The sequence below is a fragment of the Drosophila willistoni genome, chromosome 3R (assembly GCF_018902025.1).
Source record: "Drosophila willistoni isolate 14030-0811.24 chromosome 3R, UCI_dwil_1.1, whole genome shotgun sequence".
Taxonomy (NCBI): Eukaryota; Metazoa; Arthropoda; class Insecta; order Diptera; family Drosophilidae; genus Drosophila; species Drosophila willistoni.
This window is the reverse complement of record NC_061086.1, coordinates 3,909,021-3,924,420: the sequence shown is the minus strand read 5'-3', so window position 1 is coordinate 3,924,420 and position 15,400 is coordinate 3,909,021. Positions and strand designations below refer to the sequence as shown.

General features: G+C 39.2%; 3 protein-coding genes across 3 annotated transcripts; 1 reads left to right on the top strand and 2 right to left on the bottom strand.

The window, feature by feature from the left end:
* Positions 1-521: 521 nt before the first annotated feature.
* On the bottom strand, positions 522-2,606 carry LOC6651667. Its single transcript, XM_002072785.4, has 6 exons — positions 1,742-2,606; positions 1,525-1,679; positions 1,353-1,461; positions 1,073-1,302; positions 897-1,014; positions 522-831 (listed from the first exon to the last, which is right to left on the bottom strand). The coding sequence occupies exons 1-6, from the start codon at positions 2,601-2,603 to the stop codon at positions 581-583; spliced, it is 1,725 nt and encodes a 574-aa protein (XP_002072821.2). The 5' UTR covers positions 2,604-2,606; the 3' UTR covers positions 522-580.
* A 232-nt stretch (positions 2,607-2,838) lies between these two features.
* LOC6651666 (G2/mitotic-specific cyclin-A) lies at positions 2,839-4,304 on the bottom strand. Its single transcript, XM_002072784.3, has one exon. The coding sequence runs from the start codon at positions 4,221-4,223 to the stop codon at positions 2,967-2,969; it is 1,257 nt and encodes a 418-aa protein (XP_002072820.1). The 5' UTR covers positions 4,224-4,304; the 3' UTR covers positions 2,839-2,966.
* A 9,788-nt stretch (positions 4,305-14,092) lies between these two features.
* Positions 14,093-15,270, top strand: LOC6650246. The gene is made up of 2 exons (XM_002072783.4): positions 14,093-14,544; positions 14,606-15,270. The coding sequence occupies exons 1-2, from the start codon at positions 14,277-14,279 to the stop codon at positions 15,064-15,066; spliced, it is 729 nt and encodes a 242-aa protein (XP_002072819.2). The 5' UTR covers positions 14,093-14,276; the 3' UTR covers positions 15,067-15,270.
* The last annotated feature ends 130 nt before the right edge of the window (positions 15,271-15,400 follow it).

Sequence of the window (15,400 nt, the reverse complement as noted above, 5' to 3'; positions counted from 1 at the left end):
AAATGTATGTAAGAGTACCGCTACGAAAAAGGCGTGGGTTAATTGTGACTTTATCATGCAACGGGATGGAAAATTCGCAATCGAAAGGAAAAAATCAAATTTATTACAAATTTAAGCATAGAAACGAACGAGCGGACCCAGCACTTTGTTTTTGTTTATTGGGTTGTTTTTTGGCGATGCGGCAAGTTATAGATTTCGTCATAGTGTGAGGCGGCGAAACGTGAAAATTTGAAATAAACCTGTCAACGAACCCACCAACGCTGTGAACTACGAACTTGTGGGGCCTTCCCTCGGCCAACTCCCTCCACAATGTCTGCTCCAATTGGCTCTGCCTCCCGCTCATGAATCTTGGTGCTGGTGATGGTGGGTGGGCGGCGCCAAAACTAAGCCACCAAAAACTTTTTTTGCAAATCACATCAGGCAGACACATTAACACGGTGACGTTTGGGAACGGAAATTGTTCCCACCACAAATTATTTGCCCTGCAGTTGACCGAAAACAGAAAAAAAAAAAACAAAGCGTAACATATTCAAATTTTGTGTTTTTTAATGCAAACAACCGCTATATAGGAACCTTTTGCTCAGACACACAATTCCTGTCTGTAGAGCAAACGAAAACCGCGACCCACATATTCCGAATCGGTGCGAAAGGGCAAGACAATGGGTCCGGCGGCAATATCCCGAACCTGCGAGTGCATGGTGAAATCGTCATTCTCTAGGCCATCATTGAAACGCTCTCCACACAACCGAACCGAATTGATGGCTATAAAATCATCTGGGCAATTGAAGATGCCAGCACCAGCCTGGCCATCGGCCACCAAATCGTTCTCACCTTTTGAAATGGGAAAATACATAAAGGCGATTTCATTTGCATTATGATTCGCCATGTTGGCTCACCCTCATCCTTGTTGATAATTTGAAAATCTGGTTGATCGCCACCCAATTGTTCAGTATTAAAGCTTACACTGCAAACATTTTTCGAGCGTGCCCAACACATGGCATAGTTTAGATTGTTCTGAAACCAATAGTATCAATATATATACTTTACTTCCGAGACAAAGAGTTTTGCTTACAAAATAGGTTGCCTCTCGATTATCAACGATTGAGCCATCAGTATCGTAATTAAAGGATTTGACTATGCCCTCGCCATCAGTGAAATATTGTAGACAATTGTCCGGGGCCATCGGATCATCGGTTTCCAATTGACTGACTTTGATATTGAATGATCTCGCTCCACTTGAGACTTTGACAAAAACCGATAGATAAACTTTACTTTCCGTCGAGTCACCAACATGAATATAGACTACAAGCGAAAAGAACTAATCGACTGTTGGACACTTTCTTCATACTCACTATGCTGGCCAGTGTTAATGCCACAGAGAATGGGTATTTGGAAATTTGTATTGTGTCCCGATACGATAAACTGATCATCCAAGCAATCACCATTTGTGGGACGACTTAACTGAATTGAAGAAACGAAGTGAAATCTGATTAGTTAAGCTAGAAATTCAACGCCGTTTCTCACCTCGAACATTTGAAAATCCAATCTTAATTGCTTTAAACCTTTTCGCACATTGATAATCAGCACACAAATCATCATCTCACGCACTGCATTGGGATAGTTGGGACTCTCAAAGTAGACAATCTGCTGGCTAGTTGTATAACCACAACCATTGACAACTTGAAAATGAATAGCACGGCTAGATTAACAGGGTCGAAACTTCAGTTTGGGGACCACTTACAGATGCAACAAACACCAACACCTTCGGCACAACTTTCGGTTGGTATTCCACCCAAACTTTTGCACTCGAACTCATGATAGCAGACCCCCTCCATGGTGCGTATATCGCCCAGGGATACACTGCATTTGCTATTAGGGAATTTTATTACCTCAAAGAGACTTAGGAACCCTTTGCCCTTTGACTTGGGAGCCGTTGGTTGTTTCAGTATTAGATTGGCCTCAACGGGTGAACCAAAGATGAGTTGTTTCAAAGGGTTCACGAGCACAATGCGAGTACTCGAAGGTCTAGGAGGCATTGGATTAGGGGGGCGCTGTGTAGGTTTCATGGTAGGTTTTATTTCTTCAGTGCTGCCTGGCATGGGCATCATCATATCGGTAGCTGAAGGCGGTGAAGGCGACATATCTGGTGTCTCTCCCGGTGACTCTGTCGATGATGAAGTTGGTCGTGTTGGTATTTCTGGTTCAGGTTCATCGGGCTCTGTGGTGGGCGGTTCCATGGGTGCGGGCTCTGGCGTTGGCATTTCCATGGGCATCTCTGTCATTTCTACTGCTGGTGGTGGTGGTGGTTGCGGTGCCGGTGTCTCGCTTGCCTCCTGTTGTTGGGCCAATTTGTTCTGCTTGAAACCTGGTTGATATCTCAGTGTATAGCGCAAACCGATGCCCTCGAAAGACATGCCACCTGGACGCTGTGAATTTGATTTGATACGCCTAGTGTTAATGCTACTGCGGCTGTTGCTGCTGCTACTCCTCTTTAAGCCCATTGTCACAAAATCTTTGCCATCCTTCTCATGCCCAGACACGCCCGCATAATAGAGCGTCAAAACGAAAGCGCTTATCAACGCTTTGGAACGTTTTGACAACATTATTAACGGAACTTCACTTGGCAACTGCCGCCACAAATCGCAACTTCAATTGCCATCTGCAATTGGTATCTGCATTCAACATGTTTTTCTCTGGCTTTATTAGAGCATTAATTGCCATCGCCTTTCCCCACACTGTACACTGAATCACAACTTACTTTGGGGACAACCTTCACTTTTACCATCTAGTCACGCTACTATGACCGTTCCACCAACAATTGTGTGAGAGCATGGCCAATATATTGAGCGATTGCCATTCGCACTCGATTCATTCATCATTCATTTAAATTATAACAAAAATATAAACATAAAATACATTACAACTCGATTAAGGGAAACATGAAATAATTGAACAATTAAAACATTTTAAAATTTCTTTAGAGTTGACTCCTTCAGTGGGGTAAGGATTATGCAAAGTGAAGCCAAACTCAGTTGATCTAGTTCTTTCTGCGTCAATTCGATTGCCTCAATCGAAGCCACCTTTTGGTATTTGCTAGTATAGTATTTTTCCTTTATGGCAGAAAGCTTGCTTGTTTGCTTGGCTAGTTTGTGCGTCTCGCAAAGGTGTAGAATAAGAGTCCTTAGATCATCCAGGCAATAGGAGGTTATCTCCTTCAGTTGGCTAGTCCAAATTTCCATACCCAAAATGTGACGTGCCAATGCAAGGGCAGCGGCCGAAATGAGGGAGGGCAAGAAATGCAAATATGTCTTGCCGTCAATGAGAGTAAGCTCGCATAGAAAGAGGGTCAGATATGTAAGTCTCTCGCTCGATTGGGACATCACAGAATATGTATTGACAAAAGCACAGGCCGTGGATGTGCACAGATCAAAGTTGAGAACATTCAACATAATCTTCTCCATCTGAATCATTTGTCGCTTGGTGTACGTGTTGTCGGTAATGGCAACGAAGGAAGCCACATCCGGTGCATAGATCTCTTCCAATTTGGACGCAATACTCATGGCTGCAATGCCCACCAATTGCAGATTGCTAATACCAACTGCCGCAAGGCTGAGAAACCGATCAATATAGGAAACTGTTAGGTACAACGTCTCGGTGTTCATTTCATATTGCTCATTCACATCAACCAGCCAGTCAATCAATAAGGAACGCATTTTATGAGTAATATCCTTTTGGCGGCCCATATATAGTGGATTTATAATATGCTTTGTCTCACTATTTTGCAAGCTCTTTAATATATCCTTCTGATATTCAACCACTTCAAAGAATTGCTCATGTCCATTTGCTTTAGGTGGTGATGCTATATCATCTGTTAACTGAGGAGTGTCGATTGACATGGGCGACAATGCATCGCTCAAGCTCGTGGCCACATCGGCATCCTCATCGGTGTCCATTAAGGTTACTGCTCCTTTGATTTCTGGTTTGGTCATCTCATTGCATATTACAGGCTTGATTATATTCCCTGCCAATGGTCTTGGCACGTCTCGGAGTTGATTTGTAATGGGATTGAGTACTCGCAATTGTTGGCGAGGACCTCCAATCGGATTTCCTTTAACGGAGAGCAGCATCGATTTTGGCTGGATGTACGCTTCCATGGGCCCAACGGGAAAAACATTCTCCTTTTCTTCTTCTTTGATTTTGCGTTGTTCCTTTAAATTTTGCATTTTATTTTAGATATTTTTTCCTTAATTTTCTCGAATATTTCAGATATCTTTCTCTTACTGCTTTCAGTTTGCTTCTGGCATAAACGGAGAAAAAAAACTTTTAACAAGTTTTCCACTAAAACGGCCTACTATGTGATAAGTAGTTTTCGATTTGATTCTTTGTTAAATACCTCCCATAGTAGCAACAACTCTACTTGATCGTGATTAACAGCATCAATCACGAAATGCCATATGGCGCCCCCAATTTGCTCCACCCCAGCGTCTTGCCCATTAAAATCTAACAACTCATAATAATAATCTTTACAAAAAATAACTAACTAAACGCCCGCAATGTCGCATCTCATAGACTTGCTAAGGCGAGGTGTGTTTGAAAAGTATTGCCATGAATAATAAATAAACAAATAAATTCTGTGAATATTAAAAAAATTTATAAATATGTCGGAGATTAAATTAAGCATTTCTGATAATTTGAATGGTGTGCCTACTCTTATGCGAATTTATCAGTGTTGAGTAATGAATAACATGACTGATATACATATAACTGTATAACACTAGAAATGTGCGATGACAGTATAGGCTGTCATCGAGTGTGGCTCAGTGTGCGGTTGAGAGAATTCAGTCTCTTTTCTTTTTGGAATTCAACATGAACGCACGTCGAGACTCGCTGCACAAACCTCGTGACCAAAATGGAAGCCAATAATAGAAACAACGATTTAGGGATCCCTGAAATCCTCAACTCGCTGATAAATATATATATTTCTACAACAAACGTACAGCTACAATTCTTTGTGATAATTGTCAGTTTTCCAGATTCTTTTTATTCTTAAAATTAGTATTTTTTAAACAATTTCGATAATAATTTCAAATATTTATAAAATAACGAAGTTAGGCATTTCTGTTTTAAGATAAGATTTAAAACTTTGCTAGTAACTTAGCCATAGTAAAAGTATCAGAAAAAACAATTTTAAGTGCTTCGAAGATATTGAAAAAAACGGGAGTGACTATTGGCGAGCAAATATTACTTTTTTCAAAAGACACACAAAGTTCGCATGGAAACAAAAAATTTTTAAAACACACCTTGTATACATGTCTCAATATTTTTGCCCATTTTTCATAGACAAGTGCGCAATTGTATATGCATATTCAATACCTATCTACATATAAAAGTATAGTTTACTATATGCATGTAGTTTTATGTATATTCAAGATGCTTCAACAGTTTTAAGCAGCTGCCAGTTTGCTGCATAATAATACCAATAGCAATTGCTGTTGCTGTCGTTGTTGGTGTTGGTGTTGCTGTCGTCGTCGTCGTCATCGTCGTTGCCAGCAATTAACAATTTTAACCTTGTTGTGCATTATGCATGTGCTTAGAGAAGCTGTGGAGTCAGACTGATCATCATCATCATCATCACCATCATTATGATTAAAACTGACTAAACGATTTCAATTTTGCATAGTTTTAGTCTGAAGTGGCAAAAATGATTTGGCAATCGATTTCGATTTCATATTCGAATTGCAATATTGCAAAGTCCCAGCACTTTGAATGCGTTAGTTGGACTGCATTTGCATAATCGATTGATAATCATGGTCTTGCAATTTTGCCCCGTTATTTATAATGAAAGTTTGAAGTCTTTTAATTGATTTTCTAGTAATATTTATGACTCTGAGATGTGTCTGTTCAATAGAAATCTCGTTAGCTTATCGTTTTTTGAAGTTTCTTGATGATATTTGATGATCAACGCATGACTTGGTTTAATTGAAGTGCCTTTTAAGTAATTAGAAACTAGTCTTTATGGGATTAAGTATAAATCATAGAGAAATAGTTTTGGAATACATACCTACAACCCCAACACCTCATAAGTATGTATATTTCTTCTTCGTTTCAGTTGTATATGTTTTCTTGCAGATTTCTAGTTATTTACCTAACACTCCAGTTGCAGCAGATCAGCTAAAGCTAGAGCTAGAGCTGCAACTTTATCATCAAGTTGTACTCCATCCTGTCTGCCGCACTGTCTGGCTTGCCTGGACTGGGCTTGGCTGGCCCTCCTGAACTTAAGGCAAACGAAAGCCACACGTACAAACAATTCCCATTCCCATTAATTGAATCAAATCGAACGTTACGCATGCGTCATGGCCAAATGACAAAAGGAGCCGCCAAGAACAAGAACATGGTCGGTGTCTCACACATGCAGACCATCCACATCATCGTCATCATCATAATGGTCTAGGCAGACCGACCGACCCCAAATGGTGATGCCCCTGCAGCACTTCAGACACAATATTGTTATTGCTATTATGTTGTGTATTTGTACTAAGCAAAGTGGAAATCGCAGTTTGAGCTCCCCAGGCCATAGATGGGGAGCAGGATCCACTGCTGGCGCAGTGGAGCAAAGTGGTTTGGTTGGTCACTTGGCTGGTTGGTTGGTTGCTTGGTTGGCAACTGCCAGCCTACAGTGGGTAAAAACCCACTTAATTGACATTTAGTGGACACTCGAATGCAAATGCTACAAAGACCAGAGAAATACACTGAAAGTCAACCAAAAAGAAGATTTTCCTTCAACAAGGTGCTGGATCCTAATGCTTAAGGTCCTACTATTGTCAAAAAATAAATACATATTCTAAATATTCATCTAAAGCTTCCAAAATTAATGAATCCTTTAAAAGTTTCGTTACACTAGGCGCAGTTCATTCATGTTTATCCCGAAACCCTTTGTATTAATTTGCTCAGTATTTCTTAAAAAGTAATAAGCCGATCGTTTCTTAAATTTCTGCTTTCTGAAAAGTAATTACCTCTGTTTTTAAATAAGTTATTTTAATAATATGTGCTCTTAACATTGCCAATTAACTTCTTTTGTTTTCTCTTCGTACAGGCTTCAAGAAAAAAATATTAAAGATTATTCTTTAACTTTTATTTCATTATTACAAAGAAATTTTCCAAAATTTCTTTTATTTTGAGCATCTGCTATACACTAGATGAGGATGTTTTGTATTTCGCTGAGTGTATTTTAAGTATCGAGTGCCAAGGAGAGGAAGCAGCGTGAAACGGCAGGCGCGATGGACATCAATGCTATAAGTAGTTTTCCTTTTTCGTTTTCAAATCTCCTGGCATTCTATTGCTACCCCAAAAAATAACCCCTGCCTCCCGTTCTCTGCCCCACCCGCAGACAAAGCAATCCTCCATTCTCAATGATGACGTTGATAATGAGCATGTTGCTCAGTTGTGCCATTTCTGCTCATGATTTCTGAAGATGCGGCTCTACCAGAAGCTCCAGCCAGACATCATTACAATATAATTGATGGGTTATAACCCACTAACGGTAAAACCCAAAAGAAAGGAGAAAAAAAGTTTCTGTTTCTTCTTCCCCCCACCTCCTTTTTTATTTCACATTTCAGAGGATGAGGAAGCCTGTTCTATAGTATGGAAATTATTATTGTTCCATTTGACAGCTATCGGAAAAGTTGTGCGTAGTTGTGAATATGGCAAAATGGCATATGGAAAATGGTTATAATGCCAGCCAAATAGGTATAAGCCACTTGTGACACAGAAAACTACTTTGGTCAGGCATGCAAAAAAGAGACTTGGACTTGATTTAAGTTGGGGCTAAGAGCATGCGAAATATTGTTTCAACTAATCAATGGGAAATGGCAAATAATTGCAATTACATTTACTCACTCAACCGAAACGACCTCAAAAAAACGAAATAACCTCTCTATGCATTTCAATGTCATTTGTATGCAAGCCAAGTTAAGGCCATTGAAAGTGTATGTAGTGTTGGTATCTCCATCATATCAAAATGAGATCGTGGCAAAAAAACACCAGAAATTGCAGCAAAACATTTGCGGTTACTGTTTTTTTTTTCGTCGATTGGTCTAAACCGCAGCTGTGTCGGTTTTTTTTTTTTTGTTTGTGAACTCTGCACGCACCTCGAGCCAAGGTAGGATGGAGTTCGACTTGGAGATGGAGATGTGAATGAGGATGTGGATACGCTCAAGCTAAAGAAAAGAAAAACGCCATTCGATTGGCAACTGGCCATAAATGGTGCGTTAATTAAATGGCTTATTATCATAATGAAATTGTGGAAAAAAGAGTTTTGGCCAACCAAGTCAGAGAAATCCCCTACTACATACACAGGAAGTCCAAGGAGGATTATTAAACAGGGATCATTAGTAGAGTGGACCACAATTCAAAAGTTGTAAACTTTGAGTAAATAATTGTAGAATTCTAGGTATTAAAGGATAATACCAATTGGTCTATGCGAGAGCATAGACTAAAGTCAACTCCTATTCTTTATGTCACTGAATAATTTGTGAAAAATTGTATGTGTAATACATATTTAGTAACTTCTAAGGACCATATCGGGGAAAGATTCGACTATACTGAAAAATATACGAAAAAAAATGGATTATTTATTCCTTAGCCTTGAGGTAACTACAAAACCACAAAGAGGAGTGGACTTATTTAAAAGTTTTTCAAACGTTAGGGTTAATCTCACAATAATAATTGTCGATATTGTTGGTATTATACATATTTAATATATTATTTTGATATAAAGCATTTTATTTAAATCTGGCTTAAGGCTGTTGCTTGTAGGGCATTTAGTTGGTCAGCCGGTCTGACCAAAAGTCTGCTTCTCCACTACTAATTTTCTATGGTCAGTTTGGTTTATTTTGGTTTTTTTCTTTATCCACTTCAAGCATGCAAAATTAGCCCCGAAAAAGGATATGAGGCGGAAGCTTGGCCAACAAATTTTGCTTTACTGGCTTTTTTAGGCAACATGTTGCGGCAACACTTGTTGCCTGACTCGGCCAATGCAGCAGCTAACGTTCCTTTGTCTTCTTTGGCGTCTTTGGGGTTTTTGGTGCGTTGGAGCCTTGCGGTTTCTGGCACAGCGTTCCTCTCCTTCATCCAGAGATTCATAATGAGCGATAACTGAAGCAAAGTTTTTTTTTTTGTTTTGAGTTTGTCGCTCTATTCGTTTTGCTTTTGTTTAGTCCTGAGATTGAGAGCAGTATTTTATTTGGCCAGGTCTTTTTCTGCTACTTTTTTCTTAATGTGTGTGTGTGCTATGTATGTGAGTAGCTGGCGGATACATTTAATGTATAGCATGTAGCGGCATTTTGTATTTTTTGTGTGTTTGTGTCGCTTGGAAAATTAAACTGTTAACTTGCCATGTTTAGCTGCCATTGTTCGTTCGACTCTTAACTTCAACTTTTTCGGCCAGACATTGTTTCAACTCCTCCGACTGTTCCGCCTGCTGCTACTTAGTTGTGGTGCTGTGGTGGCTGCTCGAGGCTTACATATGTATACATACTATATATCTTATGGATACGGTATCTGTATCGCTATCTAATCGCTTTCTAATGGTCTCCAAGCTAGACGATCTAGGCGATCTATGTTAGCTGTCATCTTGGCTTGTTTGCTTAATAGATTTTCTGTTCAGTCTCCATATATTTTTTTCTCAATTTTTTTCATCCTATTTGTTGCTTTTAACATATTAATAAATTAAAAAATGTTGGTTTTTTTTATTGGCAAGACTGGCCTTTAAACTTTATTGCCTGAAAAATGGCATGCCAAACGGCAACCTTCAAAAAATTAAGTTGTCTTTATGGTATTTTAATTACTTTGTAAGCAATCGAGTTGGTGTTTCGGTTTTTTCTCTTTCAAATTGGTAATTAATTTGAAATTGTGATGAACTTTATAGATAAAAGTTTGATAGTAGCTTTAGATTTCGATATACATACATATCTAAAAAGTGCGGTAAAATCTCAAAGTTAATCCCATTTTATGGCCTAATGGTGAGGTTTCCCATAATCAAATTTTTATGGTCCAGTTTGTGGGTGTTTCATCTTGATGATTTCTGAAGCGTCAAGTGCAACTTTGTCTTTGACAATAAGTATATGTGACAATAAGTCACAATATGGCCATGAAGTTCATCAATAATACAAGCGAGTGGCAATAAATTTCAACCGCATCCGCATCGTCCCACCTCGTTCTCCCCCTCCTGAGTAACATCCGCAGCTGTTGTTGCTGATCTGATGGCTATCAAAGGCGCCAGCGGCAACAAAACAGAAAATGTCAACAGTTTAATAAATAAAAATCAGTGAACAGAAGATCAGATCTGGAATTGCTCTCAGAACCAGATGTGGCGGCAACGGCAATGGCAACAACTGCCAACTGGCAACAGGCTGAGGCATAAGTCGCGCGACTGCAATTAAAACTAAAAAAAAAGAAAGAAAACAACAAACCTCAACTCTCAATGAGAGAGATCAGAGCGACAGACAGACAAGTTAAATGCGGAGGACAGGAGCAAAAATTGCAATATTTGAGTCTCGAGTTGAAAATTATGATCGATTTATTATGCGACAACCAACGACAACAGCAACAGCAACAGAAGAAGCAACATGGCCAAGTGGCCACTGACAGGTTTGGGCTTCAGGTTCAGGTTCTTTCTGCGGCTAAGACATTGATTTCGCCAGGTAATGAGGCAACTCATTAATCATTTTTTCATGCTGTGTATGTGTGTGCGCTTGCTCATTGCATTTGGTTGACGCGACGGCGGGGATTATGTTGCTGCGTCGCACCAGCAGCAACAAGACGGAATGTTGGCAACATGTTGAGCTTGTTGCTTGTTGGGACAGCTGCAAGAAGCAGCAACAGTATATAGCTCTCCCTCTGTCTCTCTCTCTCTCTTATTTAGTCTCTTCACTTTTCTCTCTTGTTCTTATGTCTTGTTCTTTGCTTGATTTTGTTAACCTTTTGACCATTTGAAGTTATTTTTGTATGCTTTACTGCCAATTTGGTGGTCATTGGCCATTCACTTGACTTGCGCCTGTTGCTGTTGTCCGTTGTCTCACGACTGCGGTTGCTGCACCAGCAACAACAACACAAACGCACAATGTCTGACAGTTTTGGCCAATTGCCTGGCCTCTGATGTTGCTGCTGCCATCATCGTCGTCGTCGCGGTCGCGGTCATCATCTGGCTTGTGGCACACACACTTGCCATGGTGATCCATCGAAAGAAAAACTTTAAAGCCATTCAGTTTGCTGAGCACTTGATATACTCTACAATAAACATAAATTGCTATGAACAAAATGTCATAATAATTTCTAAGCCTCCTTTTACCAATTGGAATTATTTCAACTTTTTAAATATTTTTTTAGGGTATTGGTTCGTTGCCACAAAATGAAAAAAAACTTAAATTCATATCTACATACATACATTTGGCCAACTTGTAAAATGTTGTTGAGGCCATTAGCCTTACCCTCGGAGGCACACGCACTCGAAAACGTATTTCCCCAAAGAAAAATTCAAAAATTCTAACAAAATTTCTTCATTTTTTCTTCTGAGGTGAACTTGTTGGGAGCAATGCTGCTTTTTGCAGTTGTTTGGCAATTATTTATAGTTCTATGATGTATTCAATTTATTATGCAGATATTTAGAAAGTCGGAGATGCAATTTTTGATGTATGACTTGAAAATATTGAATGTAATCATTTAGACAAACGAAATGTGTTGACTGGGAGTTGGGGAAGTTGCCTTGTAATTGTATTTGATTTATGGAGAAAAGTTGGTTTTTTAAATTAAAAGACCAGACATCAATAAATCATCAACAATAAAACCCAAAATGTACAAGGATAACGCCAGCGATATCCTGTAAGCTCCCAACGTTGTCTTCGCCCCTCTCTCTCTGTGCAGGGCGATGAAACAAAGTGTGAAAATGACAAAGACAATATAGGAAGTTTCCCCCTTTAGATACAGATAAAAGGGACCATCGAAACGGAAATATTGTTTGCAGCAAATTCATTGCCAGAGTTACAAAATACAAACAAACCACAACAAACAACATCAGCAACAGCAACAGCAAGAGCAAAGCAATAGCAGCAACAACATTAACAAAAGGGCACAAAAACAATGAAATGCAGAAGCTGCAACTGCAGACCGCAAAATGTATAATCCACAGCCCTCAAGGCAATGGCAGAGCCAGAGTTCCAGAGTTGGAGTTTGGTTGGGAGTCTGTGGCTGGCAGGGATGTGGCACTGCATCTCGCCAGCAAGTGCAATTCATTCATTGGCAATAACAATCAAACTGCTGTTGGCAAGTGGTTTGCTGCTGTTGCTGTTGCTGTTACTGTCGCTGTTGTAGAAGGCTTCAGCCTTCTGTCTCTTTGCCCCGTGCCCCACTCTTTTAGAGGTCTTTCTGGATGCACATTTGCCATGCCATTCAACTTTGTACTTTCAGCTAAAACCACAGGCAATTTCAACCATTTGTTGACTTTAATATTTCGGGTTTTCTCAGTTTTTTTTTTTCTTTTAGATTCTTTTACTACCACAACCTAATAGTTGAGAAAGCCATGTGGGAAAAGTAAACTTTACCTTGTAGTTGCTGATAAATGTAACCATAAATTTTAACCATTTTGGCACTATTTTTCTTCCTATACTTTTTTTTTAATCCATTTATAGTTTTACAATGTTTATCTTTGTTTGATATTTGCCTTTCCGTTGCGATAAAGAGTAACGATAAAGAGTTCAATCGCTTTGGTTTTATTGGCCTCTGACTCTGAGTGTCTGGCTCTATTTAAAATAAATATTACTCTTTATGATAATAATCATTATCTACGTATTTAAGGGTGTGTGTGTGTGTATGTACTTCATTTCCCTCTTATTACAATTTCACACTGAATCATAGTGAGTAATTCATGCGACAAGTTAATAATATGATAAGAATATCGTATACACCTAGATTGGAAACAATTATTTGTCAAATTATATAACGATAGATACACGTTTATATATCTGTAACTTTCCTAAGTCGTTTCCCTATATATTGATTAAGAAAAAACTGCTTAGTTCTTGATTTACTTCAAAATCATAATCTTGTCGCAATGCTTATTCTTTCTCTGCTAAAACAATAATTTTCTTTTAATGCTTTATATCGGGAAATCGTGATCAAGAATATTTAGGCACTTTAAACGATGGGAAGGTCTTAGCGTTCTACATTTCACATCAAAATGTACCCTTACTAAAAAATCAATATTTAAAATAGTATCCATTTAAATGGAAATATATGTACACAATAATTTATTTCAAATTCAAGAAAAAATATTGCGTTACAGTGAATTTACAATAGCAAATAATATCAATTAAGCTTTTTCATGGTCCACATACTTAAGCAACATAATCTTTTATGAAATCTCAACACCCTTTCAGCAATTTCGGCTTGCTGGCTGTCTCTCTTTGAGATTGCAATTGTCCATTGTTTCGTGTTCCGAGAGCCAATATACAACATAACTACATAAATTAATGTACATCCAATACTCGCAAAGAGAGAAGATACAGATACAGATTGGGGGAACTCAGATATACAACGTGTAGCAGGACCAATGTCTACTCGATATCAGGGTGGCTTTTGGGTTTTCGGGATTCCAATATACATATGTATGCACGAAGAGGAGCAGGGGGAGCATCAGTGTCGACAGCAGGAATCGCCACTTCTTCAATTGACTTTTATTTGGTTGCTTGGTTGTTATTCTGCTCGTGCTGGCATCGTTTATATGACTTTGTTGGTGGCCCGCTGCTGTTAGCCAAGTCATTGGACAATTGAAACAATGGAGAGAAACATAATAAGAAGAGGATGGACCTGGAGCTGGAGTTGGAGTTGCAGATTGGGGCATTCATTGTGTGCACATATTGAATGAATTGGTTTCGCTTCTGTATAAGAACCGATCAAAACCAAATCATATCAATTGAAACCTGTTTCGATGTCGTTGTTAACACATGTTGCCCAAAGTGCTGACTAAATTGAAAGGTTTTTTTTCTACATTGAATCAAGTGTGCCTTGATTTTAGTATTCTTATTCTCTCAGCATCGACATTCAGTATCTTGTGAAGTAAGCAACTATCAGGCTCAATTTATATTTCGTACATGAACGGGCAAATAACTAAACCTTGAAATCAAAATACAAAAATCAGTAAAAAATTTCCGAGTGGGCATTTTTTTGATAGTGGTTATTATATATATTTAAATATATATAAGGAAGAAAAAGAAAAAGCAAGAATGTCTAGTCTACAGGATATACCGCTAGAGGAGACAACGGACAACGCGCTGCCCTCGACTGGCCTTGACACGAGCACACCAAAATCCAATTCGTTGAAGCGTTTCTTTAAGGTAGGTAACAAGAAAACTCCTGGCGCTCAAGAATCCTGTGAGGATGTCACCGAGTCTGCCTTGCCAGAGGCGAATAAAGATGCAGCCACTGGAGGAGCAGGCAAGACAAACACATTGAGTCGTTTCTTTACCCGCATGAAGGGTGCTCAGCGTACAGGTAATTGCTAAGAGGTATTAGATAAATTCATTCAATTTACTCAATCGAGTTTCCTGCTAAGATGGCCTTGACCCAGCCGCGACTATTAGCAAGACCACAGCCAACATTGACAACGAAGCAGAGATGGTAGCAGAGGCACCTACTCAGGAGGATCTGGCAAAAGAATCAACTGGAACCGCCGCTGGCTCAGAGAAACCTGTGCCGAATGCCAAACCCACATTGAAGGCTTCCATTTCAACCTACTGGAAGTTGCTGTTCACTCGCCAGAAGGCAACCGCCTATCAGCAATCGAATAAGGCAAAGTTTAAGTCATCTCTTGCGGCACAGCAGTCGCTTCGTCATGTGGATGAAGTGCAAGAGCTTGAGATGGTGCAGCAGCCATTGGACCAGGAGTCCACTGATGAAAAAAATGCTTCCCTAGCAGGACAATCGGCAGATTTGATCAAGCAGCAGGATGTATCTGATGATTCAGCTCCAGCACTGACCACTGTGGACAACTCAGTGGCCAATTCCGGCAATTAAGCCTAATCAACCTGAAATTCTTATCACCCAAATTCTTATAACCACCCACACCAACAACACCACCCACTTCACGCATTTGTTAACTCCCAAAATGAATTCGAGGTAGTCCCTACTTAACACACAAATACAATCGACATATGAATGTTTCCGCTTTAAGTCCAAGTCCAAGACAATTCAGATAAATAAACACAAATAAGAAATGTATATAATATATACATATATTCTCCTTTCCAGTAAGTAATCCTATCTTGACACGACTCGTTGCAAGTGCACAAAGTTCAGTTAAATCAGTTGTTAAAATGTTTGCGACTAGTATCCCATTTCATTTCACTTT